Consider the following 23,927-nt stretch of genomic DNA (forward strand, 5'->3'; position numbering starts at 1 on the left):
CTGAAAATGAATACTTTCACTTTTGGTATTTTAAGTACACCGGAAATGATCATAGCGTTTTACTTTCACTGACGTTACATTGGGAATGCGTGAATTTTACTCGCAACTTCATTTTATTTGATTTCTAAAGATCTGTTGGCGAGTGTCTTATTTTGAAGGTTGACCACCGGATGTCACACCGCTCCAGTATCTCTGACGCTTGACGTTCCGCACAGACAGCGAGGCAGACGCGGCGGCGACAATCACGAGGAATCTGACCGCGCGGCACGACACGCCTCGCCCGGGAACAGAGTCCCGCTGCTCGCCCCCACGATAGCTGAGCCCGCGCGCTCTCTTGGATATAAACCGGCACCGACGCAGCGGAGAGGCGCAGCATTATGGCGACGTTGGGACCGGAGTCGGCTCGCCCTGCTCTTTCCCAGCTCAGTTCTTCTCCGTCGATCCAGACTCACATCGGCGGCGCCAACCTGCCTCCCAACCGGGGCTTGGAGCGGGCGCTGGAGGAGGCGGCGGCCAGCGGCGCCCTCAACCTCAGCTCCCGAAAACTGAAGGAGTTTCCCCGGACGGCCGCCAACCACGACCTGACCGACACGGTGGAGGCAGGTAGGAAGCTCTCTGGTTTGTCTCCACGGCTGGCTTTTTAAGAATAAAACCCGGGGACGGGGTGGGGTGGGTGTTGTAACGAGTCCTCGCTGTAACGCGTTACATTAGCCTCAATAGTATTACATTGTATTTCATCAATACTCGCCTCAGTAATCATTGTACGTCATTTACGGCGCTGGCATTTCCGTCATTTAAACCCACGCGGGGAGCCGAACCCCCCAACCCCGGCGGTGTGTGCGTGCGTGCGTGCGTGTGTGTGTGTGTGTGTGTGCGTGCGTGTGCGTGCGTGCGTGCGTGCGTGCTTCACCTGAACCGGATGCTCGGTTGACTTTGACCTCGTCCACTCAGTGCTGTGAGGGTCCAGCTGAATGGCCCGTTGATCTGTGATTTCGCGATTCATTTTGAAGACTGCGGGTTTGTGGAGAGCTGAAGTGAAAGTGGGCACGGAGTGTTTTATCACGGAGTTATGGGCCTTCAGTGGAAATCCCCACCACTTCCGTTTAATCCATTTTCATGTTGTGAGCAGCAGGACCCAGACACACTCAACATGTGCAGGTTTTATTTGACAGACATGGGAGTTGGTATTTTTTTTATTTTTTACAATGACCTTAATGTTTAAGGTCAGAACACACAGTTCCCAGCAGAGTTGCGGATGACACGTGGGAATGTGTTATGTGTAAAAAGAGGAACGTGCTTTTCCTGAAGGAGGCCTTGTTGTGGACTTGGCTGTAAAGAGGGCAGGTGATGTGTCGGCTCTGTACCTGAGCAGGTGCAGATCCTGGGACTGAGTATTTCTCATGACTTTAACTGGTGAGGAGGTGAAGCAGTCCCTGTTCCTCGTCCCTCTGCAGCAGAGTGGTTTGGTGTCTCCGGCCGTTGGCGAACAGGAAGAATGACTCCCTCCATCAGTGCTGTCCGCCTGTTTTTTGCAGTATTAAACGCAGCGTTGGCATTTTAGTTTCAGGTGGTATAAGTGCAGGTTTGTGTTGTTTGTTATGGAGCCGGTTGACCGGTTTTGACGTGCGCAGCAGTGACCTGCGGCTCTGGTTCCACAGACTGGTTTCAGTCCATTACATGGATCCATGACCACAGCTTCGGAGAGGAGTTGGGAAGCTGATTTGCTTCAATGTGCAGGAACCTCAGTAGAGCCTCGGCTGCAGGCTGATTATGTTATGTCAGCGGCGGCGCCATGCTTTGAAGGCTCAGTTCACTCAAGTTACAAAAATACATATTTTCCACATGTCTGCAGATGGTTTTTGTCTCCATGTTCATCCAGTTTTTAAGACACAGTAGAAGGTTGCAGTGATGCAACACGAACTGAATCCCATTTTGATTTGGGGCCGAAGGAGAAATCTCAGACGCGCTGATTAATAGCTGCTTCGCTCGGATGTCTTGTTTTCTCCTCAGCGCTGTGTCTCCGTCGGATTGGAGAGTTTGCTGCACTTCTCTCTCTAACTTTTGTTCACGTACACTAAAACAGAAATGCGGCTTCCATAAGCGCACACGCACGGCAGTACGAAGGGAGACGATGGAGACGGCAGTGACGTGAGGACCGTGCGCTTGGCTGTAGCAGCTCCGCAGCACCGTGCAGCAGAGCTGCCGGGTTTTAGGATGCAGCCGGCTGATTGATGATGTTTCTGTCCATTTTCTGCACACACTGTTGAGTCTGTTTGCATCGTCACACCTGTGAGGTTTACCTGGAAGGTGACGGCACTGGGCAGTTGTTCACAGCTGCTTTGTCTCCTGTCTGTCGGCGTTTGGATCCCAGAGCTTTTTATTAACAGCCGTGTTGTTAAATGTGCTGGTTTTTTGTTTTTTTTGATCCCAGAATGTTCAGTCTAGTTACTCATCTCAAGTGCTAAGATTTCATCTCCAATCCAGTCCAGCACAGATCATTGAAAGCTCCCCCATATGAGACCCTCATCGGGACCCCGGAGTCCTTCTGATCGGGCTCTTTAATAACACTGGATGTGTTTGAGCTGCAGTTTATCATTTTATTATCAATTAAACTGTCGATTTAAAAATATTGTTTTATTTGTTTTTTTGGTAACCTGTCACTAGTTTCGTCGAAAATCGTCAGAACACGGTGAACAAATATGCATCATGGTATGACAGCTGCAGCTGATAACCGTCCACAAGCCAGAAATATGTGTGTGTGTGTTCTCTCTTTGGCTGGAGAATTCCACCGAACAGGAAGGCAGCGGAGCGGTAATCACTCGCTGCCCCGCGGCACGCCAACACAACACATCTCAACCTTGCGCAAGACGCAGAGTTTGATTTCCTGAGAGTTTGTGGCGCTTGTAAACATAATGTTTCTCCAGATGTTTCTCTGAAGCTGAACCTAAGTCACCGCAGGTGTTCAGGTGTTCAGAGTGATGCGGTTAAAAAGACGAGGACTCGGGTTTGGAAGGCCGACCGAGGTCCGATGGATTCGGATGCTGAGTTTCTCGTGGAGCTGACCGCGAAAGCAGAAAGATTTGTTTCCTCTCGTAAAGCCCTCCACCTGCCGAGACGGTGGCATCTTGTCGTCTGAGCGAATTGCAGGAGATTTTTGTGAATATTTACATCGCCGGTGTTTGTTCATTAGTTCAAACCCTGCTGCCATGAGGCTCATGTTTTAGGTGCAAAGGAACTAAAAAATAAAAATCTGTAAATGAGAACATGTTGGAGTGAATGTCAGCGACACGCCGGCCTGACGGTGCCAAACAGGTGAGTCATCGAATCACACGGCAACTCAGTCCAAACCTGTGAAGAGAAATTAGACCAGAGGGAACGGAGTGAGTCGCTGTGATGGACGGACACGTGGAGGACACACTCACACAGACACATTCAAAATAACAGATTGAAGCAGTTCATTACACACACACACACACACACACACACACACACACACACATACATACTCACATGAAAAACACACACGCACACACACACACACACACACACATGTAAGGACTTTGGGTGCATCAGTCTAGTTTGAACTCGGCAGCCACACGAGTCTGAACTTGTAGTGAAGACGAGGCTCCTCCATCTGCTTTCATGGTGTTTGTAGAAAAGATGGCAGTCCCATAGAGACGGGGCTGTTTTGTGGTTCCTGCCTGATCTTGCGTTCCTCTGTTTGATACTTAACAACGCGTCACAGAACCGTCGCTCACAGCTCGGACTGAATGGTTATCGCCACCGGTTTCCTCAAAACGATTCAATTCCGATTCACAAGGTCCCGATTCGATTCCAGATCCATTCTGTTTTTGTTTTTTTTAGTGACGACACCAATTTTGCTTTGATGTGAAACAGAACCTCAGAGAACTGATTCGGTGAATTGCACAAGGAACCCTCTAACATGGTTCATTTTTAAAACTAATAATGTTTGCATTACGAGTGGATCCCACAGCAGTTCAATTAATGCACTTTTTAATTCAACAGCAAGAAGTCGTGGTCAATTAAATTAAGAATACCTGCCGGGAAGTTTTAAATGATGCAGCAGCGGATCGTGTGTATGATGGATGTAATAATGTGTTTTGGACTAAAAGCTTTACTGGACTGGATTTTCTTGACCTTTGCTGATTTGACGAGACCATTTGTTCGTGTCTGTTGGCATCACAGGCGACGGCTGCGATCAGCGACACAGTTGGTGCCTCCGGCATCGAGGGAGGACGTTTTTTTACACGATACATTTAGTTGTAATGAAAATATAAGGACTGGAGCATCATCTTATTAACTCCGAAACTACAATAGCGACAATAAACATCTAATATCATATATTTATAGCTTATATGTTGCGAATGTTTCACATGTAAACAGACCGTAGTCCACACAGCAGCAGGCCCTGCTGAACCGGGTTGAATATGTAGATGATGCAGCACATTTTCACACCGTCTGTCCTCGGTGCACACTCATAACAACGTGGTCGTAATCAGGAAGACTGAAAGAAAAAATGGAGTTAAGAGTAGAAAAAGAAAAAGACAAAAACATGGCCTTGAAAATACTGCTTTCGATTAAGAGACAGCAGAGGAAGTTGGAGACATTACAGAGATACACATCGTATGTCAACACCAGTGATGACATCACATGCTTCCAGGAACAGAAAAGTCAAGGAAGGTGATTTCCAGACTAAACCGACCAGTCAGTCTGCTTTAGTGTGGTGGGATCAACGGCAATGCTGGACCGGGAATGTGTGTGTGTGTGTGTGTGTGTGTGTGTGTGTGTGTGTGTGTGTGTGTGTGAGTGAGTGTGTGTGTGTGTGTGAGTGAGTGTGTGAGAGTGTGTGTGTGAGTGTGTCTGTTTATGTGATGATGTCATTTAACAGCCAACCAGCTGAGGTTTTAAAGGTGCACATGAGGTTTATTTCTGACCAATTACCGTTGTGTACGTAGGTGATTGATGTCTCGTATCTTGAACGCTCCTCTAAACGTAGTCAAGCTGAAATCCTCGCGGCTATACGCTGAACACTTGACGTTTTGAGGGATTTTAAAGATGGGAGGGACATTTTTAGAGCTCAAACTGAGTTCTAAAGGCATCATTAGTCTGAAGGTTGTATTTTGGGTCATTTTACAATACATCGGCCTCATGTTTTGCATTATCAGCATTTCCCTGAAGCCCAGGTTGTCATTTTGTAATTGTCTCGTTATATTTGGTCAACCATCCAACCGCGTCCAGTTAAACTGGCATGTGTTCACATTCGGGAGGCTGGAACCAGACGTCTGTGACCTATCATAGAGATGAAATTGACTATTACGTTCTTTAGCAGTTATTCTGTGTTTATCTTCCCATCTTCATCAGACTTTCTTAAAGCCCGAGGTGATGTTCAAATACCCAAATCGTTTCAATTTGCTTCTCACAAATGAGCAGCTGGAACAAGAGAGTGTGGTGGAAAATTAGATTTAAACAAGTAATTGATTATAACAAATAGTTCAAGATTAACCTTGAGCTCTAGCTGTGTGTGTGTGTGTGTGTGTGTGTGTGTGTGTGTGTGTGTGTGTGTGTGTGTATATCTGTGTGTGTCTATTAGCATAGCAGCAGCCTGCTTCCCACCACGTTCCCAGCTCCAGACAATACCCACTGCGACAGCGTTTGGTGGTCTTTTCGGTGGACACACACACACACACACACACACACACACACACACACACACACACACACTGCAGCTTCGGCCCGCGTGTGTGTGTATTGACAGAAACAACATTCCCTGTGCGATTCGACGACTGTGCAAATTTGTAGTCCTCGTAAATGTTTAGATTCTCGTCCATTAGCGCTGAATGATTCATCCGAGTCGCCGTTCCATACAAACGCCTCCGAGTGTTTCTGTGCTTCCAACAGTGAGACGTCTCCTCTCCTGAAACTATCTGCTGATCGTATCTCATCTCGTCCAGCAGTCAAACCCCCTTTTGTTTCATATCGTATCAATACATGAAGCAGGTCAGCTTTCAGCTCTCAATCAGGACCTTTAATATTCGCAGCTATTGGAAAATAAGCAGTGCTACGGTCAGTTATTATTATTTCAGTGTGTAAATTCATATTTAATCAGCTTTGATATCTTCTGCTTAATTATAATGCACTATACTGAACATGTTTGCTGCTAACATTTCTTTTAGGTGAAGTCATTTTTTTGTTGTATTTCTTAATGTAGTTTTAAGTTCATGTGTTTGAGTTGACAAACACACATTTAAAATGATCTGTGAACAGGTGCAGCGGTGTTGAAGCTGGAGTCTGTAACGTCTGCAGCGGTCATTTACCAACATGGCGTTGCCCTCTGCTCACATTGGAAGAAAGTCTCCGTTGGTTCCGGCTCGGTGAGTTCGGGTGCAGCAGCTGAACCCCACCGAGTCCTGAGCTCAACATCGGGAGTCTTTTATCGGTTATGTACGTTATAGGAACTGCGGTGATGTAAGTGAACAGTGATTGGTCGAAACACAGGAGCGCAGGCGACCGCCGTTCTTTAAAACACTGCGTGAACCGTAAGCTAACGGTAAAGTACAGCTACGAACGACCACATTTGAGGAGCAGAGGACAGATGGAGGCCCGCGGTACCGAGGAATGGACCGACAGCCACGTCCACGGACTCGGTGTGGGATTCACACAGGACCGGTTGTATTTCCCGCCTCTTATGGACCAAGTGGAGGCGGTCATGTTGGCCTGATAGTGATGCTACAGAAGGTCTGAAGCTGCTCGTTGTTACGTGGGAGTCCGTCGTTGTGCGGCAGCAACACGGGAAGGCTGCAAGAAACGTGAGAGGAGGACACGCCGTCTTTCTGCTGTTGGGTCACATGTCACGTGTTCCTGAGGCGTGATATACCCCGAGTTCACCACCCTCTTCCTCCACTTCACTGCTCTTCCTTCCCTTTCATTTACTACACACACACACACACACACACACACACACACACACACACACACACACACACACACACGCACACACACGCACAGGAAGCTGTGGGTTTCCAGGAATGTGTAGGGGTGTTGGATCAGAGGAGGGTCTATCCGCTCAGTGTTCCCGCCACACCTGAACGTAATGACAGCTGGCAAGGAAAGAGAGACACACACACACACACACACACGCGCGCACACACACACACACACACACACACACACACACACACACACACTGGCCATGCCTCACACATACTGAATGAAGCAGTCGACGGAGCGGTTGATGGCGTCTCAGAGGACCGAGCAGCTACAGAGACGCCACGCAGAGAGAATGGACACCGGAGGGGAAAGACAATCAGGCAGGACAGAGTGAAGGTGGACTCTTGCACAGCCTCGCTTTATTGTGATCTAATGAAAAGTACATAACAGAATGGAGACACATAGTTCATCATGTTATATAATTACCACTCTGTGCTGCTGTGATGGCCGAAACTGATCGGTGCACCATTTTAAGGTAAAGTTAAGATTTTGTTCTGGTGACGTCATCCAGCTAATATTGAATTTGTTTTATTGATGAGATGATTCAATTAGAGCAGAGGTGGGCACATATTTTTTCCTTTGCAGGGCCCATGCATTTATGTGGATGGAGAGCAGCGGGCCAAAACGAAATGTTTGTGTTGCGTGAAGTTGCATTTCATTAAAATGTGATTTTGTTGTTCTTACAGAAAATGTACATCTTAAATCTCCATTTTATTCTCAATAATAGTAAATTCATCATTTTGTTGTGAAGGCAGTGAAATAGGATGAACAACACCTGAGCATCAAGAGGAGAGAGAGAACCGTCATTCATCACAGATGAGGTGGAGGCCAGTTGCAGCTCTACATTGCAGTTGAACAACTTTTATGTACTTTTTAGCTGCATAAAATGTACGTTTTGTTGTCATCATGGTTGGGATTTGCAGCACTTTCAGATTAAGGAGACTAAACATGAGCTTATACAATGCTTTGTTGGGCCAAAGCAAATAACCCTGAATCAGAGCTTCAACCGTCTGATAAGTCAACAGGCAGCTATTTTGATTATAGTTTGTAGTTCCAGCTTCTTAAACTGGAGGATTTGCAGCTTTTGTCTCATGGAGAAGCTGATTGTGTTGGACTGTTGGTCAAACTAAGGTGTAAAATGATTTATTGAAGACCATTTTTGTCAGATAAATCAATAAATCAATAATGGTGAGTTTCAGGCTCAGATTTCATTCACTGTAATATATTTTTTTTCTATTGAAGTTCACCAAAAGAAGTCTTCGATTACTTCTGAATGTTTCAGAGATGTCAGGTTAAAAATGGCCTCTGGTCCGTCAGCTTTTGCCACATAGAGAGATGGAGCGGTGACAGCGGGGGGAGCACAGGCTGACCTGAACACGGGTGGTGCTGTGATCCACTGGAGGGACACTGGAGGGACACTGGAAGGACACTGGAAGGTGGAGCAATAAGGTGCTGATCGTCTCTCCAGCGCAGAGACAGGAAGTGGCCGCTCCCCACCTCATTGTTTTCAGGAGGCAACAGCTCCATTCTTTTCCTGTCAGGAAAATCAAAGACCCCCCCCCCCCTCTCCTCCCCCCTACCACCAACACACACACACACACACACACACACACACACACACACACACACACACACACACACACACACACACACACACACACACACACACACACACACACCAATTTGTGAAGTCCAGCTCCAGCTGTCCAACAGATGGAGTTTCTTAATTGTTACCAAACATGCCATGTTCATTTGCTGAAGCAGGACAACCAGCGAGGATCTCAGATTTTAGGCTCCACAGTCGGAGAGGCTGAAACGCCTGCAGCGACGATGCTAACAAGCTAACGTTTAGCATCGCTTTTGTTGTCATGGTTCCTCGCCCACAAACAGCTGCAGACTCAAACCAGTGGACTGACACTCGCTTTTATGCCAACTCTCCTCCGGGGTGTCGATACACAAACAGTGGAATTAATACAAAACAAAGTTACAAGCGAGGCTGTCCTTCATCTTGCAGGTATTCGGTCATAAAAGAAAAAGGACTGAAGATCATCAAGGTTATTGAGGGGAAGATGAATGTTTGCACCACTTTTCATCGTCACCAACTCGGTCAGCGGTTTCATTTCCACCTCCGCTAGAAGAAAAGTCAGAGGTTCACCAAACTCAGTGGGATACATCTTCTGGGGACCTTGAAATTCTTGCTCCTACTTTGCCGTCAGTCCATCCGTCCAGCCGTCTGGAGGTCTGACCGTCTGTCCACCAGCTCTGGGTGTGTCAGCTGTCACAGGCTGCAGCCCCCCGTCACTGCAAAAACAACAACACTTCAACCGGACAAAATCTTCTCAACTTGATGTGTTTTATTTGTTTCTGGACATGCGGTCGGTTTCGTGGACGTCGTGTTGACGGTGGTCTTCGGTCGGATGATGACAGCTATGCTCACTCCCGTCAGCGGATGAAGCCGGTGAAATGCAGTCGAATGCTTTGGATGAAAGACATTATTTGGACCAACTGATTAACTTCAGTTTGTTTTCCCAAAGTCAAAAATGAATCTTCCCTCCCAACATTTCAGTATCATCTAAAAACTCTGGAGTCTGCGATGGGCTTTTAAAGGATGCAAATTTGGAGCCATTAAAAGTCCAAACAACCGTTTGATGAATCAAAAAATGATATGAATCGACAGTGATGATGAAACGAACCCCGGTTGCAGCTCCGACCTGAGTGTGTTCAGAAAGGACCTCGTCCATCAGAGGAGGTCACGACTTTGCGGAGCGACACCCGATCGCTGAACGTGGGCAGGAAGGGCTTCTGTGCTTTTGATACCTGACACCAGCGAGTCCGGCTGCCACGCGGCTTCACGCTGTCTCACCGGGACACATGATGTCACACATGATGTCACACATGATGTCACACATGATGTCACACATGACATCATCTGCTTTTCAACTTTCTTTTCTCTGCAGATCTCTTCTTTCTTTCGAGTTCACAGTCGGTCCAGACGGAGATCTGCAGTCGCATTTGTGTCATTACAGCCGTGCAGCGATGGGCTTAGGTCACATCGTGTGTGTGTGTGTGTGTGTGTGTGTGTGTGTGTGTGTGTGTGTGTGGTGCCTAATTGAGGTCTTTTGAGGCTGTTTTCTATCAGTGTTTCTCGTCTGCTGCATGCGGTCTCTGTGAAGCTGCTCCGCGGAGCACAAAACACAGACACACATGGACAGACTTCTGTCCGGCTGCGTGTCCTTCAGCCCGTGGACTCATTTGACGGCAGGGTTTGGAGGGTTAGCTGTGACCGTGAGGTTTAGTGCGGATGTTTGTATCAACCGGCACCATCCACAGTATACTGGTTAATTATACCACCGCTATTCAATCACTGGATCTGTAGACATTCCCGTCGGCCTCAGTCGAGCTTGCCTGTTGCGTTTAGCTCTAAGCAGCAAATGTTTGCGAGGTAATATTACGAACAGAGCGTCAGCACGTTGGCGTCGTCGTTACGAGCTGTCACATGATCACCGTGCTGACGTTAGCGTTTAGCTCAGGCTTAGCGCTGCTTTGCCAAAGTACAGCGTCACAGAGCTGCTAACATGGCTGCGGACCCTAAAGCCAAAAGCACACCCCCCCCCCCCCCCCCCCCCTTAAACAGCACCAACGGGACGCCTGTAGCCGCCGCTGCCATGTGCGTTGCCATGGAGACCGACAGGAGTGGCTGTTTTGACGCGTGCCGTACGCCGCCTGTGTGTTTTGGCCTTAATACCGCAGAGATCCTGGGAAGAAGCTTCTGTTGTGAAACCAGGCCGCCGCTTTACCAACCGGCAATTCCACCAATTTGTAAGAGAACCGGTGCGTCACATTTACTTTGTAATTCTGCCGATTCTTTTTTTTCCGGGGGGTCATATCGTGTCCCCAAACTCTTAGCATCTCACTGCAAATATTTACTGCAGTGCCACAACATGATATGAACCAGTTGTAAATATCGTGCGTGGACGACTATATGCAAATGATCTTGTTTTTTTCTTTAACCTGTATCAGACTGTAATATGCTTCATCCAATACATATCACATCAAGTATTGATACACGAACATCACAGTTTCCTTCAAAGACCACTTCAATGTCTCCACCAGAATTTCAGTCATATTGAAACTACTTTTGAAATGTTGGAAGCAGCTGATTCCATTACAGCCATTCAGGTGTGGTTTGATACCGGCAGCGAGTTTCCTTCCAACCTCGAACAGAGAAGTTATCTTTTATATACACCTCAACCAGCTGACTCACAGGGAGCTTGTTCAATGGACAGAGATCAATTACAAACTGTAATTTCCCTCCCCTGGACTGCAAACCGACTTGGAAATGTATCTGAAGTACTCATTCTGGCTTTCTAAGTCTTTGGATGTGCATCCATCTCCCGCCACCCATCATCCTTTTTGATTTGCATTTGTTTGTAGCGGGTTCAGATTGTGTTCTCACTCATTGTGAATCACGTGGTGTCACATTTGCAGGCACTTTTCTGCTTTCACATCGTACTACGGTTCATACTGCACCCGTAGGTAATAAAAACAATAAAAGAGTGGAAGCGTTCAGGTTTAATTTAAGGGGCATACAAGGGAACAAATAAAGTATGAATAAGACTGAGGTAATCAACGGATATTTTGATGGCACCAATCTGACTGCTTCAACACCATCTAGTAATAAAAAAAGCACCTCACTATTTGGAGCCAAAGTTTGATACCGATGCTTCATCCACACCGCTGCGTTTGTTTTAAAACGCATAACTTTTGCTTTGTTTAGTAAGAAGTAAATATGAACAGCGTCTGTGAGCCAATACCGTGTTTACAATACGCAGGCTCCACCTGGGTGGACCAACCACGGAGATGAAATCAGAAACCCGCACCAAAGTCAAGGTATCAACACCGCCATCCAAACAGTTTTGAAGCAAACGGGAAAATATCAAATTGGAACAATAGTTTGTATTGTTTTTTTGTCTAATAAACAAACAAGAGACGTGTGTAATACAGTGGAGGCAGCTAATGAGATCATCTCGTTGCTTTCTAAATCAGAGATGAACACTTTCTGTGTCCTGACAGTCCCTGAATCCCTCTGAATAAATAAACAGGAACAGTCTCATCCCTCCAAATGTAGGCCACATTCACCCCCAGAACACACACACACACACACACACACACACACACACACACACACACACACACACACACACACACACACACACACACACACACCTCTATCCCCCACTTAAATCCTCATGGCATTAAACTGGCATCCAGACACACACATCCACATCCAGACACACACATCCACATCCACATCCGTAACTGGTTCACCGTGACAAGCACACACACTTGTTTCCATGCCGCTCTCCTTCAGGCTTCCTAATTCCTAATTCACCATGAAGCACATGCCAGCATACGTAAATAAACGTTAACATATGCCCACACACAAACACATAAATCCACATGCAGACTGATGAAAAGTCTGGTCCAGAGTGCGATGTAAACACCCGCTCAGATGTGACATGAAATCACACGGCGGTGGTGTTTGTGTGTGATGGAATCTAACGTGCATATTAAAGAGTGTATTTCCGAGTACATATTTGAGGTGTGGTGTTGCTCATCTTTTCTCTCGGCTGTGGAGCTGTAAGATTGTGATTCATTATGAAACCGTTCTCTTCCATTATCCGTTATCTCTTCATTCTCTTTGCTGAATTCATGCCCTGGTTTTGCAGTAACCAATCAGTGGCTGCTGAAAATGATTTCTATCTAACTATCTATGCGGGAAGATGACATCCTTAAATATTTTCCACAAACTTCTGATCTGTCCGGCCGTTCCATCCGTTGAAGCGGACTGTAAACAGCCTGTATTTGTGCACTAGCACACGAGTCAAACACATCAGTATAATAAATAAATATAATCCATTTCAGTAACAATCTTTGACGATATGAAAGATACTGAAAAATGTTATTAATTTTAAGAACATCCCATTACAAACAATATAATTGTCAAATGACTGTAATGGTTTGCCTTTGTATATTCAGTAAAGTCGTTCTCCTTCTCAGAACCAACTCCTCGGGTTGTGTGTCAGCGTGACATCATTATGTAAACACATCTGAAATTGCCATTATCATGTTCTGAATTTGATTTATCATATATAAAAATGACACCAGTATCATTGTGAAGGATACAATTTGACAGGGTGAGTTATATTAGTGATATTATGTAAGTGAAACTGAGCTCCCCTCTCAGCACTGATACTCTTCCTGTTCCTCATATTTCTATTTCTAAGCGAGCCGGTGAAACTCCTGCCATGAAAGACATTCTGCGAAGAAATACTTCCCGGTGAATATTGAATAATATCTCTGCTTAAAATGCCCGTCGCCAGCTATAGCGACATCTACAAGAATATTTTTGTTTGAAAACGGTAATGATCTGATTGGTTGATGTCAGTCTGTGATGGACAGATGATTAATCCAATTACCTGCCTGGTATTATTTTGGAAGTGCCCGCCCTCCTTCAAACAGCTTCCAAGAACAAATCCTCTGATGTTTCTGTACAAACAAACCGTGTGTGTGTGTGTGTGTGTGTGTGTGTGTGTGTGTGTGTGTGTGTTATTTTAGTGCCAACACCCCTCCGTCCTCCGCCCCCTCCCACCACCACCCTGACACACCCTCCACATGTAATAATACATTTGAATGTTAAAGACCTCATTATCCAGAATTACTACGGTGCCAGGCAGCATGTTTGTGTTTGTGTGGTGGCGTTTTGGTGTGTTTTGATGGGAGTGGGTGCTATTTGGTGAGCTTGCCATTGCCTGCAGCCCTGCCAGGGGCCACACACACACACACACACACACACACACACACACACAGACAGTGATATGCTGACAGCAGAGAAAGATGTGGGTCAGTGGTGGGGGGTTTGTTGTTGCATTTGATGATGATGATGATGGTGTGTGTGTGTGAGTGTGAGTGTTTGTGTGTCAGTCAGCAGCAGGGTGGTGTGTGTTGACATTGTGCCTGGTGGGTTGCCAGTTTGTGGAAACCCCCTCTGTAATCCTGTTAATGTCTCTGCCTGCTGGTTCTCTTCTGCTTTTCCTCCATTTTCTCTTTTTTCTATCTTTCTATTTTTAAACTTGTTTTTTTCCCCCTCCATCACTCACTCTGCTTTTTCTTCCCGTCCGTCCGTTCGTCTTCCCGTCTTTACGGTAAAATCTGTTTTATCACCTCTCTCCTTTATTTTTAAACCGAGGGCAACATTTTTCTCTTCATGGATGTTGAGTGTTGCATCTTTACATTTGAAGGAAAGAAACGGTGTGTTTGTGTGTCTGAAATCCTCCATACAAATACACTCTCCTTCATCTCTGACAGACATGCTCTGAACACCTCTACTTGAACACAAAAAGAACAAAAGTAGAACATCAGTCGGATCACGTGATAAAGCAGCTTCATGTGTAAAATAGCTAACGCTAATGTAAAATCATCAGTAAGAAATTCTAGCAGTAATTTACATCATTTAGCTTACGAGCTAACCTGCTAAACTCCAGAAAGACATTTCTTCAGAGTGTTGTTATGAGCCAAATGTCTTTTTGTTGTTGATTTTCCACAGACTCTCAAGAATATTACATTTTGTTAGCTTTTGTTAGCGTTTATTATTTCACCATTTAGCTACCCAAATTGCAGCATATTGCAGCTTCCAGAGCGTATCGACGTGTTAACCGTACGAGCCTCGCTGATTCATCTTAATTTCATTTTTTCTAATTGTGTAGATTTGAGTCTTTTAAAGGAAAGTATCGCGAAAATAACCAGATATACCGTGATACTATGTTCGGGCCATATCGCCTCGTTTTAATGTCAACGTGTGTTTCTCTTTGCGCTACAGCTCAGCCTGAGTTCTGCTCACCTATCAGCCATATGTAGTTATTTATTATTTAAATAAATACAAAGTAGGCTCTACTTTCTGTAAGTAAATAATAAATATGTAAAGGATTCAAAAAGACAGTGATTACACACAAACCTATGTGTCAACCCCCCCTGGATAATCACCCAACACTGTAAATCCACTGTGCTACTAATCCATGACTGTCTGCTGGTTACTGGGTCAGACCGACAGAGAGATCTCCCAGCCTTTAACACACACACACACACACACACACACACACACACACACACACACACACACACACACACACACACACACACACACACACACACACACACACACACACACACACACACACACACACACACACACACACACACACACACACCCCGCAGCGTTTTGTTTGTGTGTGAATGCCAGACAGAATACAGCTGAGAGGCTGCGCAGCGCTGCACATCATGGACACCAAGTCTTTACATCAGAGGTCTTCACGGGTCCAAAAGAAGCCGTTTAGTCAGTAATCAGGTTGGCTGGGTTCTCTGTGGACGGTTAATACTGCCGTGGCATCGCGTGCGGACGATATGCGACTCCATCGGGTCGTGAACGTTTTCATCAGCCAAAGTGGAACGTCACTTTTTCACCTTTGTTTCTTCACATTCTGGCTTTCCAAAGTCGGTCATCTAAATCCCCCGTCTCCACGATGGCAAGCTGCAATTGGGACCGTGTGAATTGGGAGAATCTATGACCTCGTCCCGGCCCAATCTGACGCCTACCAGACAAAGATATTGTGTTGTCAGAAGCTGGCATTACTTTACCAGGCAAACACGACACCTCGGTCTCATATATATATATCTATATATCTATATCTATATCTATATATATATTTATACATATATATACATATATATATATATATATGTATATATATTTATAGTGGCTTAATTCTACTGTCAGGAGTACACACAGTATCATATTTTGATGTCTTCATGTATAGCACTTGAAATGTAATTTTCTTTCTAAATTTCCTTTTCTGCAAAGTCCTCTGACATGGCAACACGTTTGTGTCCAGCCTTCCTCTCACTCGCTCCAACTCTGCACTGCGCTGCCTTCAGGGTTTGGTGCCTCTGGTGGCCTGAAGGAGGAACGACTCCTCTCTTGTATTATGTGCTATAGATGAGTTCAGACACTGCAACACGGCGACGACACAACACATCCCTAACAGATGTGCTGTGAATGTACAATTATTTGTGTTTCAAGTTGTTTACAGGTTATAAATGATTGTGTTTTAGTGTTTTTAGGGCATGCTGTTAATCCCCCCCCCCCGCTCCCTCATAAACAAAGGGTTGCCAGGTAACTTGTGCAGTGGTTACTCAGACATAACTTCAGTTCTGTGATTACGTCACGAGGAATTCTACGACTCGTATCAGCTTTGCAGTGGTGAAAAATTCACATCATCAATCATACAATTTGCATTGGTAGACCAGATGAAGTGTTAAACTGACCAGGACCAGTTCTAGAAATGAGTTTATCTGGAATATCAACTTTTCACCACCCCTCAGATTTAAGTTTGTTTTCTGGCTGTTGCTAATTTGCGAAGCTGCAACCTCAGTCGTCCACTTTCCAGTTACTGAAACGTTTTACAGTCTCATTTTATATCTGTAACAACATAATTACCTAACGCTATGGAGCAAAGTCAGTGTGTGTGTGTGTGTGTGTGTGTGTGTGTGTGTGTGTGTGTCTGTAAAAGATAAGGAAGCAGACGGATCTCTCTGGGTGTTCTCCTCTCGTCCTACTTTTCCTTCCAAGGAGGCAGAAAAGTGGGACAGACGAGCAACAGAGCAGCAGGAGGACGAAACATCGGTCCCCGCTGAGTCACGAGCAAATTACGGGACAACAAAACAAACACACATTGTTTTTCTTTGTTCTGTCAAAAAATGGAACGAACCCTTCAGCTGTGTGTGCGTGCGTGTGTGTGTGTGTGTGTGTGTGTGTGTGTGTGTGTGTGTGTGTGTGTGTGTGTGTGCGTGCGTGCGTGCGTGCGTGCGTGCGTGCGTGCGTGCGTGCGTGCGTGCGTGCGTGCGTGCGTGCGTGCGTGCGCGCGCGCGCGCGCGCGTGTGTGTGTGTGTGTGCGTGTGTGTGCTGGTGAGTGATTGTGCACATGGAGCTTTGCTATTCTCAGAGCGAGTTGATGTGGGTGGATGTTCACTTGAACTAATAGTGCCGTTATGTAACAGGCGCTTCACGTTGGTTGTTCCGGAGGACAGAACATGGAGATTCAGAGAGAAACGGAGCGAAGGGAAGCGACGAAGGTCTCGGAGGGAGGAGACGAAGAGCGAAGCCTCCGAAACAAACTCGTATCTGCTTTTTAAAAGGACGAGCACATCCCGTGAAAAAGTTCCCGCTGAAAACAAATATATTTTTTGTCATTTTGTCTGTCAAAAGAAAGTCACAATAATTTAGATTCATTAAAATGTGAAAAATCACAATGGGGTCGCATGTGTTTTATTCTTTGCTTCACTTTGTTTTATAGGTAGATGCAGTTCCCATAATGCTTTGAGGTAACCGGGAAGTGTACGTCCTGTCGATTCAGAGAGTTCTGCTCTGGGCTGAACCCTGTTGTTTCTTTTTTAGGCCTGAATTTGTTTTACATTTTGCCAAGTTGCTTCCATTTGAAGCCAGTTAGCTTTTAGCAGCTCCTGTTTGCAGCGTACCGGTGAGCGAAGCAGCCCCTCCAGGAAACAGCCACGATTAAAAGAAGTGATTACATATCGCTGTATTTTAAATTAGTTTCATATATACTTAAGGTTGTAAGGAAATGCACTTGTTTTTGTACATGCAGTAGGCCAATGTGTTGAATAAATATGAAATAAACAGCATCTAAAGCTCTTCTTTTGACAGCACATGTGGTCTTTGTATTCAACGTTACAGTCACGGATTGTTCGTTTTGTAAAGCTGCATCACTTTTAATGTTTTTCTTTTTAAGTTTGAGCCCCATGGTTCAATACACAATAATAATAACAATAATAATAAAAAAGATAAAACAAAAATATATCTGAGATATACAGCATGATTATTATCACAGGAAGTGATTTCATGTTACTCTTAATCAGGTAGTGCTTTAAAATAATACAACATTTTTTTTCTCTTCTAACCTCACTTAAAACTCCACAAATTACATTGCAGATTTTGGAGGATATCTGCTGCTAAATCGTGCTTTTTTAATTGCAAAAATCACCAAAAAATCGGAGAAATCCTGGAGGGACCGATGTTACAGACAACTATCACGTGATCACGTTGAGACTGAAGAAAAATGAAAAATGTGCAGCTTCTCAGGGAAGTTTTGGAAGTTTCATGTAAGAATGTAAGAAGTGTGCCTTTTGTTTTTTATAGTCGCTACCAAACGTGATGATGGATGTTTATTCAAAATACACAGAGGAAATAATAGCACACTGGAAACTAAGTTCCACTGAATCTCAAAGCCTGTGTGTGTGTGTGTGTGTGTGTGTGTGTGTGTGTGTGTGTGTGTGTGTGTGTGTGTGTGTGGATGTGTGTGTGTGTGTGTGTGTGTGTGTGTGTGTGTGTGTCATGAACTGCAGCATTAAACTACATCATGTTTATAACTGCATGCCTTGTATGTTTCTCTCTGCAGCAGTGAATTCACCCGTCACTGGGAGCGATGTATCTGGAGTTTGTGTCCTGATGTGGAGACGATCAGCCTCTGGCCGGCTTCACTGTTCACGCTGTCGCTAAATGTCAGAATCACTCCGGCTCTTGGTAGAAATGCGTTTTCTCAGGACAAATAAATGCACAAGGAATGTCCCAGTAGCACAGGAAAATAGTTGTGTGTGTGTCTGTGTGTGTGTGTGTGTGTGTGGTTTCCTGCCATAACCAGACCTTATAAAGCCAATCTGATGTGTTTTATTCGCCGTTCTTGCGAATGTGTGAGCGAGGTTGCAGCAGATGGACATGGGTCGAGAAATGGGTCATGTAGAATTCCTGTGGGAGGACCAACACACACACACACACACACACACACACACACACACAATGCATCTATGTTTAGAACTGGAGACATTTGGGCTGACTGCAAATATGCATTTTTTTTTTTTTGCCCCAAGATAAACATGAAACACACACACACACACACACATACACACACACACATATTTGCCCAGCCACTGATGCGTACAGCATCACACACATGCATGCTTGCACAGACATGTGACACTGCATCCATGCAGAAAGTCTTGCATGGTTGTCATGGGGACTGCAGTTCCTGTCATCCTGCTTCATTCACTTTTGTTTGTTTGTTGGTTCATTCCTTCCTTCCTTCCTTCCTTCCTTCCTTCCTTCCTTCTTTCCTTCCTTCCTTCCTTCCGTTGTTCCTACATTTAAAGTTTTGCTTCTTCTAAAAAGTACAGTAATTACACGGCAGTCTGTGAGTGTTTTCTCTGGACAGTAAGAATACTGTTTGTAGATGAAACTGTATTAAAAGATTTTCATTTTTAGGATATTGTTCGACCAGTAATATGTAGCTGCTGTGCTACATACACCTGTAGTGAATCTGCTACTGTATAGTGGAATATGAGCACCATTTTAACTTAACATTTGAAAGCTGGACGTTGCCATTGGTAACAGTGGATAAAGGACAATCCGTTTTTGACACTTAGAAGATGTTTAACTCCCTTTTAATACAATTTGTCCGGCACTCAGTGGTAAGGAAAAATATTTAATTTGAAATATGTGAATTGGACCTGGGCAATTAATAAACACATGAACAATCAGATTTATGAAACCTTACATTTGGATGTAAATGGGATTCAATCACTTTTGATAAAAATCACTGATGAAGTTGTTACTAGTTGTCAGACATCAGTGATTTCTTGGTGAGGTAGTTTAGTGTTTCAGTGTCAAATCATGTCTGAAAAACAACAACAACAGTAACATACGCATACCTACAGCTACCATAACACAGCGGGTTTTCTTCATCTTCATCCTCATCAGCACAAAGTCAGTCTGAGGCAGCGAGTTTTCCTCCCAGCGGCACCTTCAGCATCCTGGACCCACTCCACCCGTCTGAGAGCAGCTGTTTCCTTTGTTGTCACCAAGAAAACCCCTTCCTCTGCCCCCCCCCCTCCCCCACACACACACACACAGATAGGTTGTTGTGACGTAGATAGGTTGTTGTGACGTAGATAGGTCGTTGTGACGTAGATAGGTCGTTGTGACGTAGATAGGTCGTTGTGACGTAGATAGGTTGTTGTGAGGTAGATAGGTCGTTGTGACGTAGATAGGTCGTTGTGACGTAGGTAGGTCGTTGTGACGTAGATAGGTCGTTGTGACGTAGATAGGTCGTTGTGAGGTAGATAGGTCGTTGTGATGTAGATAGGTTGTTGTGACGTAGATAGGTCGTTGTGAGGTAGATAGGTCGTTGTGACGTAGATAGGTCGTTGTGACGTAGATAGGTTGTTGTGACGTAGATAGGTCGTTGTGACGTAGGTAGGTCGTTGTGACGTAGATAGGTTGTTGTGACGTAGATAGGTCGTTGTGAGGTAGATAGGTCGTTGTGACGTAGATAGGTTGTTGTGACGTAGATAGGTCGTTGTGAGGTAGATAGGTCGTTGTGACGTAGATAGGTTGTTGTGACGTAGATAGGTCGTTGTGACGTAGATAGGTTGTTGTGACGTAGATAGGTTAGGTTTTAGCCCCGCCTAAAAACAACCTGAGCTGAAGACAGATGAGAAACTGTTCAATGGTCTAACTCCACATTTCAGTGCGACAAAGTTTTCTAGCTTTGCACATGCTTTCAGTGACTCATTTCACACGTATATAATGTACTGAGAAGCAAATCTTGGAATTTGCTTTACAGGATCTTTAAATAGGAGTGACAAAATATTAGGAACACCTCTCGGTACAACCCAGTACAGTTTAACGGCATCACTAAATTACCATTGAAGTAAATAAGCAGCTCTTTCAGTGGAGCTTATAATCCTCATGAAGGCAGTACGTACTGCGGTGCTGTTGTACTCTACTTCCTGCGTCACCTGTCCATGGTTTTAATGTTCAGGCTGATTGTTGGTTTCTCATCATTTTGATTCTCACGTACGTGATGCGCTCCTAGGATCGCACGACTTGTAGATTCTTCTGTTTGTGTCCACATGTCACAACAGATTGTAAGAAAACAATCAGAAAAGTGGCGCTTTTCTTTGTGTGTCTGCGAGCTTCCATGTGTGAGCAGTTGTGTGTGAAGCAGAAACCACAGAGCCACTCCAGTGTTCACGAAGCTTTCTGCTCTGCTGTGTCATCTCTAACTCTTCATTTCCTCTCCTTGATATTCTCTCTATTTTCAGTTTCTCCTCATTTCTCCGTCTCTTCTGTTAATCCCTCGCTTCCTCTCTCACATGTCATGCTTCTAGTTTTGGACATTACCCTTTTTGTCCTGAGACCGTGCTTTGATAGTCATGCTGTCTACTATTTTTTGTGCACGTGTGTGTGTGTGTGTGTGTGTGTGTGTGTGTGTGTGTGTGTGTGTGTGTAAAGCCTGTCATTACCGTACTGCTGGGAGGAGTCTTGCCTTTTCCTGAACAACCAGAGGATGCAGCTGCAACACGCTCACACAGAGTGCACTTATTTTAGAGGTCTTCAGACAGACACAACCTGACTCTGCAGAATTTAGATTCAAACCATCAGGAGCACAACGTCTTTGGTAACACGAGAAACGTCTTCATGCAACTCAGGCCAATCAAAATGTAACAAACCGCTGACATGAACAGGAGTTGGCAGTCCCAGTTAGGTTTAATCGTTTTATATGTACACGTGCCATTAAACCACCCTGAGGTTCACGAGGTTATTTCATGTGTTCGGTAATCAGAGCTTGGAAATCAAAAAGAATGAAGCTTTGAGAAGTCATTTGAGAAAGTGTGAACACAAACCTCCTGAGCAGAGTCAAAGAGGCACTGGAGCCTCGAAGTGGAGCACAAGTCCAACTGTGGGAACTTTGTTTAGTTAAAAGCAACTGTAAAAATGGTGAAGACACGTGAAGTGAGCTCAAAGGAAAGGTCAAGCTTTCTTTTCTTTCTTTTGCCCAAAGGCCACGATCTTCATCCAAAGAAAAGATGAACCTTCTTCAATATTCCAGTCTGGGTATATATATATATATATATATATATATATATATATATATATATATATGTGTGTGTGTGTGTGTATGCTATGTATGTGTATATGAGTGAGGGGAAGGAGATTCTCTGGACTAATGAGACCAAGCTTGAACTGTTTGGCTTCAGTTGTAGGCGTCGCTTCAGGAGGAAACTCGACACGCCGCTGCTGCTTTAACAGCGAAGCACGGTGGTGGTGGCATCGCGCCGTGGGAGTGTTTTTGAGGCAGAGCCAAACAGAACAAAGTAGAGAGACGTCCCTAAAGAAAACCTGGTCCAGAGCGCTGAGGAAGGTTCGCCTTTCCAACCGGACAATGACCGTCGGCAAACAGCCAGGACAACGAGGAGGGGCTCGGGGAATACTCTGAATGTCCTCCGGCTGGACTTGAGACCTGTAAAAATGAAACCTAGCCAACCTGACAAGAGCTCGAGAGGATCTGCAGAGAAGAGTGGCAGATAATCCTCCAAGCTATGTGTTCAAAGGTTGTCGCATCACAACCAAGAAGACTCGAGGCTGTTAGCGCTGACCAGGGAGCTTCATCCAAGTGCTCGGTACTGAGTCTGAATACTCGGTCACATGAAAGAGTTTTCAGTTGAATACATTTTCAAAAATCTCTTCCTTCCTCTCTTCCTTCCTCTCTTCCTTCTCTCTTCCTTCCTCTCTTCCTCCTCTCTCCCTTCCTCTCTTCCTCCTCTCCCTCCCGGTTGTCCCGCTGTCGTGTTGTGAGATGACAGAGTTCTGTGTTAATCGGTGGGCAAGAGGACATTCTTGTGTCTCAGCTGCTCAGCCTCCACATTCCTACAGTGGCTGAGTGTTTGTACAGTACAAGTCTTTGTACAAATGAAGGTCTCCCAGTTCACCGTTTCCCCCCGAGGCTGGCTGCCGGGGGGGGGGGGCACGCAGAGAGCGCAGGAGACGAAGGACACTTAATGCAACGAGAGCAAACTCACCGAGCTGAAAGCAAAATAACATAAGATGTGTTGTTTCCTTCAAACAAGCAGAGAAAACGCTCTTTATTTCTATTGTCTCCGGAACAGTTCAACCAGTTACATACATTCCTCACAGTCAGGTTTTCACTCGACCTGCATCATCTGATCCCGACTTCATGTCAAACTTTAAATGACTTCTGTTTGATTCGGCGTCAGAGAGGTCACAGGGTGACAGGAAGGAAGGTGGTGTCACCGCCTCGCTGTACAGCAAACCACAAACACACTACTGTTTCCTGTTAGTCTGCATGCTGCCATCACGCCCCATTAAAGGAACTCCAACAACCCTGATCTCAGCATCGAACCTCAATACCTTTTGAGTGCTGACTAAAACAGCCAATGTTAATGAAAGCTGAGAATGTATAAGCTCTGTAAAAGTAGAGTTCGTTGTAGAGCTTTTAGTCTTGGGTTTGTGGCGTTCCTAACAAAGTGCTCGATGAGTGTCGGTTACAGAGTATGCCAAAAACTGTGAACTGCTTGAGACTCTGTTTTACCAGACATCCTCTGATCTAAAACGGGTAAAAAAAAAACATTTTTGAGGACGGAGAATTGTATGACTAATGTATGGCGTATCGGCAGTCTTGTCATACTCCCCATCATTTCCTGCTGCAGTTATTTCTAGTCCCTTCTACCTCGCTCGAGACTCAACACTTCCTTTGGATGCTTTAGGATCAAAGGTCCACCAATAATACACAGGATTGTGCTTTCTGAGCCACTGGGAGGCTTTTAATGCGAAACATCTGTACAGGAAGCAGCAGGTTCATTGACAGCAACATGGTAGCAAGTAGAAGAAATGAGTGAAGGACAACGAAGTGGTCGGTGTGAGACATGATTCTGTTGCTGCACTAATTTCCTGCAGTGTATAGTTTGCACTAACGGCATTTGAAAATGGGAGC

The 23,927-nt window shown here is 45.1% G+C and overlaps 1 protein-coding gene across 7 annotated transcripts in view; it reads left to right on the forward strand.

Moving 5' to 3' along the window:
• The first annotated feature begins 201 nt into the window (after positions 1-201).
• The window catches only part of lrch1 (leucine-rich repeats and calponin homology (CH) domain containing 1), an 89,133-nt gene continuing 65,407 nt past the window's right edge, over positions 202-23,927 (forward strand). For 3 of the 7 annotated variants that reach the window (XM_069155153.1, XM_069155147.1, XM_069155148.1), the window contains exon 1: positions 203-603. In XM_069155153.1, the coding sequence (XP_069011254.1) occupies positions 378-603 (226 nt within the window). In that variant the 5' untranslated portion in view covers positions 203-377. Of the gene's footprint in view, positions 604-23,927 lie in introns of all 7 variants that reach the window. The other 4 variants (XM_069155150.1, XM_069155149.1, XM_069155151.1 and 1 more) reach the window with 3 other exon arrangements.

This window comes from Embiotoca jacksoni, unplaced genomic scaffold (genome assembly GCF_022577435.1).
Source record: "Embiotoca jacksoni isolate LCO1_2020_lvr unplaced genomic scaffold, fEmbJac1.0.p SCAF_2, whole genome shotgun sequence".
NCBI classification, from domain to species: domain Eukaryota; kingdom Metazoa; phylum Chordata; class Actinopteri; family Embiotocidae; genus Embiotoca; species Embiotoca jacksoni.